Source organism: Silurus meridionalis, chromosome 26 (genome assembly GCF_014805685.1).
Source record: "Silurus meridionalis isolate SWU-2019-XX chromosome 26, ASM1480568v1, whole genome shotgun sequence".
Lineage (NCBI taxonomy): Eukaryota > Metazoa > Chordata > Actinopteri > Siluriformes > Siluridae > Silurus > Silurus meridionalis.
This window is the reverse complement of record NC_060909.1, coordinates 9,042,771-9,053,647: the sequence shown is the minus strand read 5'-3', so window position 1 is coordinate 9,053,647 and position 10,877 is coordinate 9,042,771. Positions and strand designations below refer to the sequence as shown.

The following is a 10,877-nucleotide window of genomic DNA, read 5'->3' as shown; positions in this document are numbered from 1 at the left end:
GTAACGCAAAACATCTCCTGCGATGTAAAGTGGGAACAGAAATTTGGCCAGACAAAAGACGTTGGAGGATTTGATGGGCTACAGAAGGTCGTTTTTTCCCTCTTTGCCTTTTTTTTTTGTTCAAGCAAGTGCCATATATGAGCAAAACAGAGGTTCCTGAACATAAAGCATTGTAAAGATCGGACGCAGAAAAGACGGGGGTCGATCCACGGCTCACAAAGTCCAGGACACTCGACAAGACATGCAGACTCCACATGATTGACAATTGTAATATTTGGAACATAAACCGTACAAGATCGCAGATTGAGACGAGACGAGCAGAATTAACAGTCGTGAACTTTACTATGTTAAAAAATTGGTAACAGAATAACAACTTCCTTACAGCTAAACACGTGAAAGTACTATGACACACACGCACACACACTTTATATGTTCTTTTATGCATATGGATTCGGTTTGGACTAGGTATTTCTCAAACAGATCCTTTCTTCTGAGGCTGAAAAGAGAAAGGAGGAAATGTAGGTTATAAATAGGAATCAAACGAGCCTTGCTGTTTATTGCGATAGGATGCCAGAGACACCGAGATCTTTGAACGTACGAGAGCTTTGAGCTTTTTACAAGACAGGTGAAAGGAACACATGTGTTAAATCACCATACCCGCCTGGCCTTGGTCAAGCGTGCCATAAAAGAAAAGAGATTACAAAGAGGTCTAATGAAGACACTGATCAAAGCCTGTAATGGTAATATGTAACAGGTGTTTTCAAACCTTCAGCACAGAAGGGGGCCACGGCTTATGTCTTTCGCAGACGTGCTTTTTTTGTCTTCAGCTGAAACGAATAACTGCCTGAGCACTTTTCAACACTCAGAAAAAAAGATTATGAGGTATCTGCTGTCCTTCCAACCCCCCCACCCCACACATATATACACACACAATGTGTGCTCATTTGATACATACAGAAATGTTCCTACATATTTTTTCACAGTTTAAAGTGTTGTGTGTGGAAAAATGCACACAGCAATTCTTCGTGGAGTTTCTGGCTGTGAAGCACCTGGCTGCGATCTGCGAAGAGTTGAAAGAGACTTGGCAAGACTCATTGCTGGAATATGTTCAAAGAATGATTGAATTTTATACGAGCTGCAAAGTCCTGCTTCTGATTTGAAACCTACTGAAGCTAAAGTAAAATGACGTGTGTGCATATCATGTAACGTACGATTTGAAGTATTTGTATAATATGACTTTGTTTGTCGCAGGGTGGCATGACTTAGCAGAGGCAGCATTCAGCGATGATGCCAGGTCACAGCTCCAGGGTCAAGATTACCGGGTTTGATCCTGAGCTCAGTTTACTGTCTTGGTTTGCTTTTTCTGGGCATTGTTCTCTGAATTTCCAAAAACTTGCTGGCAGGTGAATTCACAATGATAAATTGCCCTAGGTGTGAATTATTGTGTGTGTGATATCCAGCAATTGACTGGCGTTCAATCCGCCCAGATTCCCGGATAGGCTCCGGATCCACTGCCATCTTTAGCAGGATAAAGGACTTACTAAAGAATAATGGATTTTTTAGTACAAAAAAAAATATATTAAAATTAATAATAAAAGAGCACACAATCAACACATACAGACTTTATTTTTCATATTTATACCGAGATGTTCAGATGAAACCATTTTATTTAATTTTATTTGAATTCAATTACACTTTATTTAATTTTATTCAAACACGACATTCACACTTTCATATCACTTTCATAACGTCTACACTTCGCAAAGCGTGAAGAACGGGCATACTTCCGGCTTCCGGTTTAAAAAATCTGAGCGTGACGTCTTGGTGCCGCAAGACACCTGGGAAATGCAGTACGCGGTCGGAATCTGTGTGAATTTCTACGACGTGGGAGGCAAACAAACAACTATGCAACACCACAATTGTGCATTTCGCATCAATAGTAAAAAATATGCCCGTAGTTATATAGTTTAATTATTGCAAAAATGCGGACTTTAATAGGATCGCGGAAGTAGATGCGAACTACAAGTCCCGCGCCGACGCCGTGGCGAACTCGAGGCAGTGTAAACAGTGCTCCAGGAACATGAAGAGATCGGATGACAGTGAGAGGGAAAAGAGGAGAAAGGTATCGCTTGTACTTTTCTCTCAGTTAATCCGACAGCACGCACACACTTGCAGAGATGCTGAGGAGTGTGTATGGGTCGGTTTGTGTGTGTGCGTGTGTGCGCGCGCGTCCACGATGCAGTTGCATGCTCAGCTTCTCTGTATGCAGGAGCTTTTCCAAGCCTGCGCGTCTCCCCTTACTGACGTTTTCCATGTTTTATTTTATTTGGTTTATTTGTTATTATTAGATCTTCCAACCTTTGAATAGTGAAAAGCTAGAAAAAGAACATTCATGCAAGATCGCCCTGTACAATATCTTTGTGTTGTTTGGTTGTTCAGTATAGTTTGGCAAACAGCTGCGAATGGACTGTTGAGAGATGAGAGATCGTAGAGAAATAATCGTGACAATGAATGAAAACAGAAGATAAAATTGCTCTTTCTTTCATCCAGCACTAAACAGTAACATCCATCCCTCTAGATATCTGCAGCAACCCTTTAAAACGCAATCTGAAGGGAGAAAAGTCTTCATGTAATCTACCATTTTTGTTTCAAAAAGACTTTAATGATTTCATTCCAGTTGCCATTATTACCATTTATTTTACATTATTCCCACTGATCCGGTTATCCCTCTTTATTCTACACTTAATATCAATCAGGTTTTGTCAGAAATCCATGAAGTACTGAATTATTGATCCTTTTTGAAAAACTGTCACTGAACAGATCATCATCTTGTCATTGCATCACCAAATGTGTAAAACCAATAAGAAAATAATTTGCTGTGTGATTTCTGGGCGAAGAAAACAAAACATGTCCCTCACTTGCCCCCAGTTATTTATTAGCGAGACTTCGGGTCCGTGTGCCTTCTGTTGATTAGTTTTTGAACAATGAACAACAACTGATGAAATAAGTGTTTACAATTGTTTTTGCTCATAATGTGAAATATTAAATATTATGCTTAATTTATTGCCATCTTCTGTTTGGAGTTATTCAGCTTCATGTTGCTCTTAAACGACCCGGATGTAAAATAAACAATCAGCACATCATTCTGCATTCTGAGTATTTCACATGGATCACTGTGTGTTTTTCAAAAGCAGCAGGAGAGTAAACAGGAGTCCGACTCGTGTTGTGGCATAACATCATAACAAAATCTTCACACACTCATTGCAGAACAACTGCAAACAACCCCTGTCCTGCACCCTGTCCTGCACCCTGTCCTGTCCTGCACCCCATCCTGCACCGCGTCCTGCACCCCGTCCTGCACCCCGTCCTGCACCCCGTCCTGCACCCCGTCCTGCACCCCGTCCTGTCCTGCACCCTGCCCTGTCCTGCACCCTGTCCGATTATATTAGATTAAAGTCATTGTGCAGAGTAAACATACAGAGCCAATGGACTGCAAATCTCTCTCTCTCTGTCTCTCTCTCTCTCTTTGTCTCTCTCTCTTTTTACTCTCTCTGTTTGTCTGTCTGTCTCTGTCTTTCTCTCTTACACTCTCTCTCTCTTTATGGCTGTCTCTCTCTTACTCTCTCTTTGTCTCTCTCTTCTCTCTCTCTCTCTCTGTCTCTCTCTCTCTCTCTTACTCTTTCTTTATGTCTCTCTCTCTCTTTCTCTTTCTCTCTCTCTCTCTGTCTCTCTCTGTCTCTCTCTCTCTCTCTCTCTCTCTCTTTACACATGTATACTTTTTCCGTGTGGAACATGGTTAAAATCTGAGTTCCCTCAGGAATATATTAAGTGATGAACTTCAAGTTTGTTTAGTTTCTGCCTCGCACTTTGAGCGCATTATTATTATTATTATTATTATTATTATTATTATTATTATTATTATTATTGCGATTATTAGACTTGAAAACCTACACAACACTGCCAGGGGTATATAAAAAAGAATCTAGAGTTAGCGCAGTGTCACTGTGGTTACTCACTCTGTACTGGAAATAAGATTTGTTTTGCGTATGCATGAAAACGCTAAAGAATCCATAGTGCTGATGTTAGCTGCTAACCAGGAAGTGGCTAGCTGCTAATGCTAGCACTATTGATGTCCAGCTTTAAGAATTTCTCTCAGAAAATCCTGACACTTCCACATATCGAGGGAGTGAATGAATAAAGATGGAACATATGTTAGTATGCTGAATTAAGAGGAACAGTTAAGCAGATCTTATTTTTTGAAAATTAAATATTAAACACGTACACATCTGTGTTACCCAAATGTAGTGTAATAAATGTAAAATATTAAATAAAAATTTTCCATTTAATTTGGGCCAAATTATTTGAATACTAAATTTAATCAATTTAATAAAAAAGTGTGTTGCATTAATTTGATTTAATTTTATTTGTATAATATTTTTTTCATATATTATTCAACGAAGCAGGCATTTTATTTAAAATTGGTTTCAAATTGTAAACTGTTGCTCACAAATCTTAATAATAATAAACCACATTGATGAAGAAATGACGAGCAGTTTTATGTTTTGCATTTCTTCCTCCTGACCGTAACGAAATTGAACCGAAACGTGATTGAAAAACCGAGGAACGTACCGAACCATGAGTTTTGAGTATTTTATTAAACCGTGAGTTTATTGAAATAACTGGCAACAAAAGTAAGTACACCCTTAGTGAACATGTGAACTGTGTCTAAAGTGAACAATGTGTGTGAGCACCATTGTTATCTGGCACTGCTTTAATCTTCCTGGGCATGAAATTCACCACAGCTGCACAGGTTGTTGCTGGGATCCTCTTCCACGCCTCCATAATCACATCCTTTTCTGTTGCATGGACCTTATTTGCCCCCGTATTCCACCTTTCCTGTCACAATCTATGCCGTATACTCCGATCAGCCGTAACATTAAAACTACTGACAGATGAAGTATATAACACTTGATTATCTTGTTACCGTGGCACCTGTCAAGGGGTGGAATATATTAGGCAGCAATTGAACAGTCAGCTCCTAAATGAATGCTTTGGAAGCATTAAAATGGGTAAAGATCTGAGACTTTAACCAAATTCTTATGCCTATCTAACTGAGTCAGAGCAACTCTAAAGCAAATTGTATGCAGTGGTTTGAAACTACCAAAGGTAGTCCATTAAAGGACAACAGGTGAACCAGTGATGGTTATATGGATTGATAATTGTGACATACCCCTCTACCCGTACTTTGCTGCTGAACATGTTTACCCCTTAACGACAACAGTATTCTCTAATGGCAGGGGCCTCATTTAGAAGGACAGTGCACTCTGCCACATAGCAAACATTGTTTAGGTTTAAGGAATATGAAAAATGAGCATACCTACAGAGGTCTTGCCCCAATAGGTGTAGTTGTGACAGCATAAGGGAACCTACACAATATAAGTCCAGTGGTCTAATTGTTCTGGCTGTGTGACATAATCATTACCTGTGCAAGATCTTAATGACGTCACAGTATTCCTAGACTAGCTTAATCTGTTCTGTTTGCTACTTTTAACTTGAACATGAGACAGGGTGATTTCTACCTGATAGATTTCTGCAGTTCTTATTATTGACCACTGGGGGCAGTAAGATCTCTGTAGAGCTAAATAGAACAGTAAGTTGTCTGCTCTTCCAAACAAATCGGATAAACGTAGTATTAAATCAAATGCATGGAACTGGGAATAAGGACTTTATGATCATTAACATTTGCTAAATAATTGAAATCCTGCTCTTACATAGGGAATGCCAAACAGTTAAGTATCTGACAATGAAAAACGCTAAAGCACAATAATAAAAAAATCAGTGAAACCAGTCAGACAGTTTCCTAAATCTGATACAAGTTATTGATCAAGTTTGTATTGGATCAGCGCATCTTAATTGCAGTCGAGACTCTTGATTATAAACGTATTTTAATGTCTTAGATTTTTTTGGTGCTTTTTAAAAATAATTCTAAGAGATATATTTGCAAATTGGGGACTATATATATATATATATATATATATATATATATATATATATATATATATATATACTGATTGCATACAAGCATTAAAGTTAGGATTATGTACTTTTAAAATTGTATTTGTAAAATTGGCAAAAAGCCTTTATTAAACGTGTCGTATTTGCAGCATGTTTTTCAGCTCAATCACGCCGCTCCATCACACTTTGCTCATATGCAGTCTGTCAGAAAGCCATGTTGACAGCATGGACAAAAACATGTAACATTTGTTGTTGATGTCATTGTCAGTCCAGGCCTCTAATCGAGCTCCACCTCGTTGTAATATTTTTTTCCCCCCTTTGCTTGATTTTTTTTTTTCTTACCATGTTCTTTTTAAGGGGTGTGAGATTGAAGTCATAGATATGAAGTAGTATATTCCTTTTAATTAGCATTTTTATGTTCTTTTATGAAGAAGTTTATTGTGCCTGTGGACCTGCTTGTTTCTTTCATTGGTATGAAAAATGGACTGATGTTAATTTAATAATAATAATATTAATGTTGCCATTGTCATGTCCTGATACCATTGAGAATTTTGAAGTTTTTTGAAGGTAACCTGCTTGTTTATGTGACTAGAAGGCATAAAAAAAAGCTGTATTAAGTATAAGGGTTTCCTTTTTTCATTCTTTTTTCCCTGCTTAAATATGACTGTTTTTACATCTCTAGGTGGAGTAAGAGTTCAGAAATCCCCCCACTGTGGGACAAATGAAGGTATATTTTAAATAGATAGGACTGAATTGAGAATGTACAAGTTTTATAGAAATATATTTTAATATTGACCTAGAAATTCAATTTGAGCACAGTGGTCTTATATGAGCACCAGAACTTAATCTGATTATTCATCCTGAAGCGTTATGTGGTAACGTTTGCCGTACAGCATGAAATTTCAAAGTTCCTGGGTGAAGAGTTGAGAGCAGAAGTAAAGAGTTGAGAGCAAGGTGTCAGTTCTGATCGCAGTGAAGTTACAGAACGAAGGACGTGAAAGAAAACCCCCACAGAGATCAGATAATCAGATCCATGCAGATCCTTGTCAATTCTTTCTCGCTCGATCACCTTTCTGCTCTTTCTCTTAAGAACAAATACCCTCTTTTTCCTTTTCTTTCTCCTGACGAACAAAAGACGTAAGGAAAGGGAAAAAAACTCCATGACTCCATGTCCAAATGGCTGAAAAACCACAGAATAGTCAAATCAGAGGACTGGGTTTTCTGCCTGCAGCTTGTTACAGGGAAAAACTGCTCTACTTTATCATAATAAGTAATAAGTGTGGACACAGGCTGTAGTCTTAAACGAAGACATGTTTGCTGTTATTGCTCAGCCACTTGGACGTAACCTGGCGTGTCCTTTCGCATGTCTCAGAAGAGACTGTGAACGATTTGTCTTTTAAAGCTTTTTTTCCCCCTTCCTTCTAAAAACGCCTTGTCCTCGGTTCAGCTTTGCAGGGATTTCCTACACATATGTGGCGCACGTGCATGATGAAAAGCCTGTTCTAATTATCATCCTGTACCATAAAAACGGCATGTTGTTGGCTAATAGACTATTAACGGATGACTTCATCGCTTAAGAAGTGCCCTTACACGGCCCTTTACCCATAGAAATCCAGTCAGCGTTATTATTTGATCTAAAAAGCGCCGGACAAAGCGACCGGTTTTGACTTCTACAAAGCCGGCTGCCTGCTGAGGCTCAATTAAAGTAGATTACTATAAATACCGCTTTATTGGACACGCTGTTCCATGTACAGACAGGGCCGTGGATGTGTTTTTTGCATTAAAACAGTGGTTTCGATTTCTTAACCATGTGGAAAACACACACACTGTATCATAGCGCATGTAACCGGTGAAGGATCCACTACTCCATTTGATGCTTTGTTGACAGGATAACCTTGTCCTGTGATGAAATGTGCTTTTGACACAAAAAAGAAGGTTGAGGAAGGAAAGATAAAGGAGTTTTTCACCTGACTGGACTATAAGTAATGACAGCAGAGGGTTGCCAGATGTTCCGGAGCTTTATTTATTTATTTTTTTCCCCCTTTTTTTTTAATTTCATCCCCCTCTTCTCCTATCAGTCGAACTGGCTTTGGCTCATTGGCTTTCTAGGCTCGTGTGTTTGCCGGAGCAAGCCGTTTAGGCTATTTAATTCCTAAACACTCATTAAAATGGTTTGTGTTCCCCTTGGCAATTCTGTTAAATTAACAACTAGCCCCGGCTACAGGCTGATTATGTGACCACACAGCCCGTCTCGGTTAATCGATTCCCCTCCCTGCTAAAATGGCTTCCTGTAAATTAGTGTAAAGCTAACGATTTACGGGCCCTTGCGTCCAGGCGCTGTCGTGTCGGAGCCGATGTTTTAGCGTGGAGCGGTGTCACTTTCGGCCTAATCAGCAGCTTTCTCCGCCTCTCCCTCCCTCCATTACCCGGCACGTGGCCGGCCCCTATTAATGACTCTATAATAGAGAAATAGTGCATGCTGTTGGCGTAAAGCACACTCAGGAATACATAAAAACCAACTACGTGCAGGCAGACACTTCTACATTGGAAAATGACAAAAAGGAGAGACGAAGAAGGATCAAGGGTGGTAATGCTCCGTAAACCTCCAGATTTCATCAGGCGGCCTGTCCATAAAGAGTGAGAAAGGAGAGGGGAAACAAGGTGGTGGAGCAGGGTTAGAAAAATACTGCCCCAGCTGATAATGATACCATTACACTAATGGAGGTAGCAAATGAAGTAGCAGCTCGACACTCGTGCTTTATTACCGCAGAGCAGAGGGGGGACTTCCTGCTGCATTCCTAATGGCCGCAGCAGCAAGTATTGATCAGGCCATCATACCGCTAATCCACACACACATTACCTGCTGCCACAATGACATGTCAATCCTGTCAGCGTTGCCGAAAGCTACAGCTCACCGTGGCCTTTACCACATGGGGCCTCTGTCTGTTCCCTCTCCTGCTAACCCATTCCCTGGTCCACTCTGATTTAGGGCTGGAGCGGGAACGTTGGGATGGTTTTATTTTTGAAAGAAAGGGAAAAGTGCAGTCGAGCATGATTAAGTGTATAGATATAAAGATCTAAAAAACAAACAGAAATGAAAAGGTGGGTTGTATTTAATGCCATTTGAAATAAATAAATCATTGAAATGGATAAAGCATAGGAAATGATTAAGGCTGAAGTGCAATCGGTAAAGCATGTTTAGGATGGTTTTACGTTGGGAATAGAATAAGGTAATGGGGATCCGTGATTAAAAACACTCAGCGCTGACTTTGATTTTAAAGAGCAGCAAGTCTCCGAAGGATAATAGTACACAGTGATTAAGTAAAAGCAGTATGGTTTGTTTAATTAAGGACTAAGGAATTATCTGGTCTCCTGGCTTTTTATGGCTGGTCAGTGTTTGAGCTGAAGTAATGAGGAGCTGCTGTCTTCACTAATGACCTTGTGCTGTAAATAAGGACAGGCTCAGCTGACTGCGTACCAGCTCTTTGTTTGGCTTTTCTGACATGTGCAATTACGCCGTGCTGTTTTGTAATAGGAGTGTAATGACCAAACATAGTAACTTTCTGTATAGTCAAATTCCGTATAGCCACAATTTAAGATGTTATTGCACGACGTCCCTTTTTTGTGTGTTTCTGTAGGAAATTGGACGTGTGTATTGCTACAGGAATTCACAAAATCTCTTAACTCGAATGATTTCTAGGTTCAAGGCACCATTACAAACAACTTCAATAAAATATGTGGTAGAAAATTCCTTTTTATAAATGTAGCAAATAAGTGTTTGTTTTATTTGTTTTGAAGCTACAGGACATACTTAGGAACAAGCAATGGATGATTGTTCAGCTTGTTTTCCATAGATACTTTCCGTAAATACCCAAATTCCCATAATGTTACTTCAGGCAACACTATATGTAGTTTGTGGACATCTGACCGTATGTGTCATATGTGAGATCCTCTTTTAAATTCGTCTCCTTTTGCTGTTCTAATAACCTCCACTCTTCCGGGAAAGGATGTTTCACGAGATTTTTGAGTGTTCTTGTAGAGATCTGTGCTCATTCAGCCACAAGGGTGTTAGTAAAGTCAGGAACTGGGGAGGGTGTAGGAGGCCTGGGGTGCAGTCAGAGTTCCAATTTACTCCAAAAGTGTTCAATAGGATTGAGATCAGAGCTCTTTAACAGGCCACTTAAAGATCTTCTACTCCAAATCATGGAAACCGTATCTTCCAGAAGCAACATTGTCATGCTGGGTCTCTTAGTTAAAGTTCAAGAGAAAGTGTAATTCTACTACATTCAAATGCAGCGTGCCTCTAAATTACAACCCATGTCTGGAAAAAGTCAGTTGTCCCAATACTTTTGACTATAGAGTCTATGATGCAATCCGCCGACTTAGTGAAAAGCTATAATGCCTCGTAACGGAGCAGGCTTCAAATGTGTGTTTTCGGTGACTTGCTATTATTTTTTGCATAGGAATACTGCTGGAGCTTCTGCACCATGTTTAGCCTTTAGCGTGTCATCCTGGGAAGTTCAGAGTGGCATCCCTTAACGGATTAAAGTTCGATTAACACGACTGGAAGAGCTCTCACTTGGGTGCAGCAGTCCTCCATGCCGCCCTGATTGCTCAGTGCAAACTTTTGCAATTAGTGTTCTCCAATATTTCCTCCCCTCTGTATCAGCACATCCAGCGCTAACCTCTGCTCTGGCGCTAATCAAACGCTTTACCTTAAGGGGAGCACTCATTCAAGCCTCTCATTATGAATGCTCCCGTAGCCATAAAGATGTATATTTATATATCTCCATCTCGCTGCCTGTCGTGGTGGTAACTAGTTATTGATCTGGATATTTAGTCATTTCTTTCTGCTTGGCCAT

General features: G+C 39.8%; 1 protein-coding gene across 2 annotated transcripts in view; it reads left to right on the top strand.

The window, feature by feature from the left end:
- Nucleotides 1-1,971: 1,971 nt before the first annotated feature.
- fto (FTO alpha-ketoglutarate dependent dioxygenase) overlaps nt 1,972-10,877 on the top strand; it is a 165,758-nt gene continuing 156,852 nt past the window's right edge. For both annotated transcript variants that reach the window (XM_046840527.1, XM_046840528.1), the window contains exon 1: nt 1,972-2,122. In XM_046840527.1, coding sequence (XP_046696483.1) covers nt 2,081-2,122 — 42 coding nt within the window. In that variant the 5' untranslated portion in view covers nt 1,972-2,080. The remainder of the gene's footprint in view (nt 2,123-10,877) is intronic.